Source organism: Geospiza fortis, unplaced genomic scaffold (assembly GCF_000277835.1).
Source record: "Geospiza fortis unplaced genomic scaffold, GeoFor_1.0 scaffold439, whole genome shotgun sequence".
Lineage (NCBI taxonomy): Eukaryota > Metazoa > Chordata > Aves > Passeriformes > Thraupidae > Geospiza > Geospiza fortis.
Genome location: NW_005054618.1, coordinates 338,910 through 339,275, shown reverse-complemented (window position 1 = coordinate 339,275; position 366 = coordinate 338,910). Strand labels below are relative to the sequence as shown.

General features: G+C 61.7%; 1 protein-coding gene across 1 annotated transcript in view; it reads left to right on the top strand.

The window, feature by feature from the left end:
* ARHGEF2 (Rho/Rac guanine nucleotide exchange factor 2) overlaps positions 1-366 on the top strand; it is a 20,582-nt gene that overhangs the window by 19,280 nt on the left and 936 nt on the right. Inside the window, exon 27 of the mRNA XM_031064711.1 lies at positions 3-55. Coding sequence (XP_030920571.1) covers positions 3-55 — 53 coding nt within the window. The remainder of the gene's footprint in view (positions 1-2; positions 56-366) is intronic.

Genomic DNA, 366 nt, shown 5'->3' with positions numbered 1-366 from the left:
GCTGCGGGAGCGCGCGGGGCGGCTGGAGCGCGCCTGCCGGGACAAGGACGGGAAGGTGAGCGACGGGCTGGGGACGGGGACGGGACCCTCCCAGCACCAGTCCCACTCCCGTCATCATCCTCCTGCCATCCTTCTCCCCATCGCCGACCCCTTCCCATCTTCTTCTTCCTCCCTTATCCATCCCCATGTCCCTCTATCCCCTTCCCGGTCCTCTTTCCATCATCGTCCCCTTCTCATCGTTGTTCCCATCACCATCTGCATCCCCATTCCCACCCCATCCCTATCCCCATTCCCATCCCATTGATCCCATTGATCCCATCCCATTGATCCCATCCCATCCCATCCCATTGATCCCATCCCATCCCA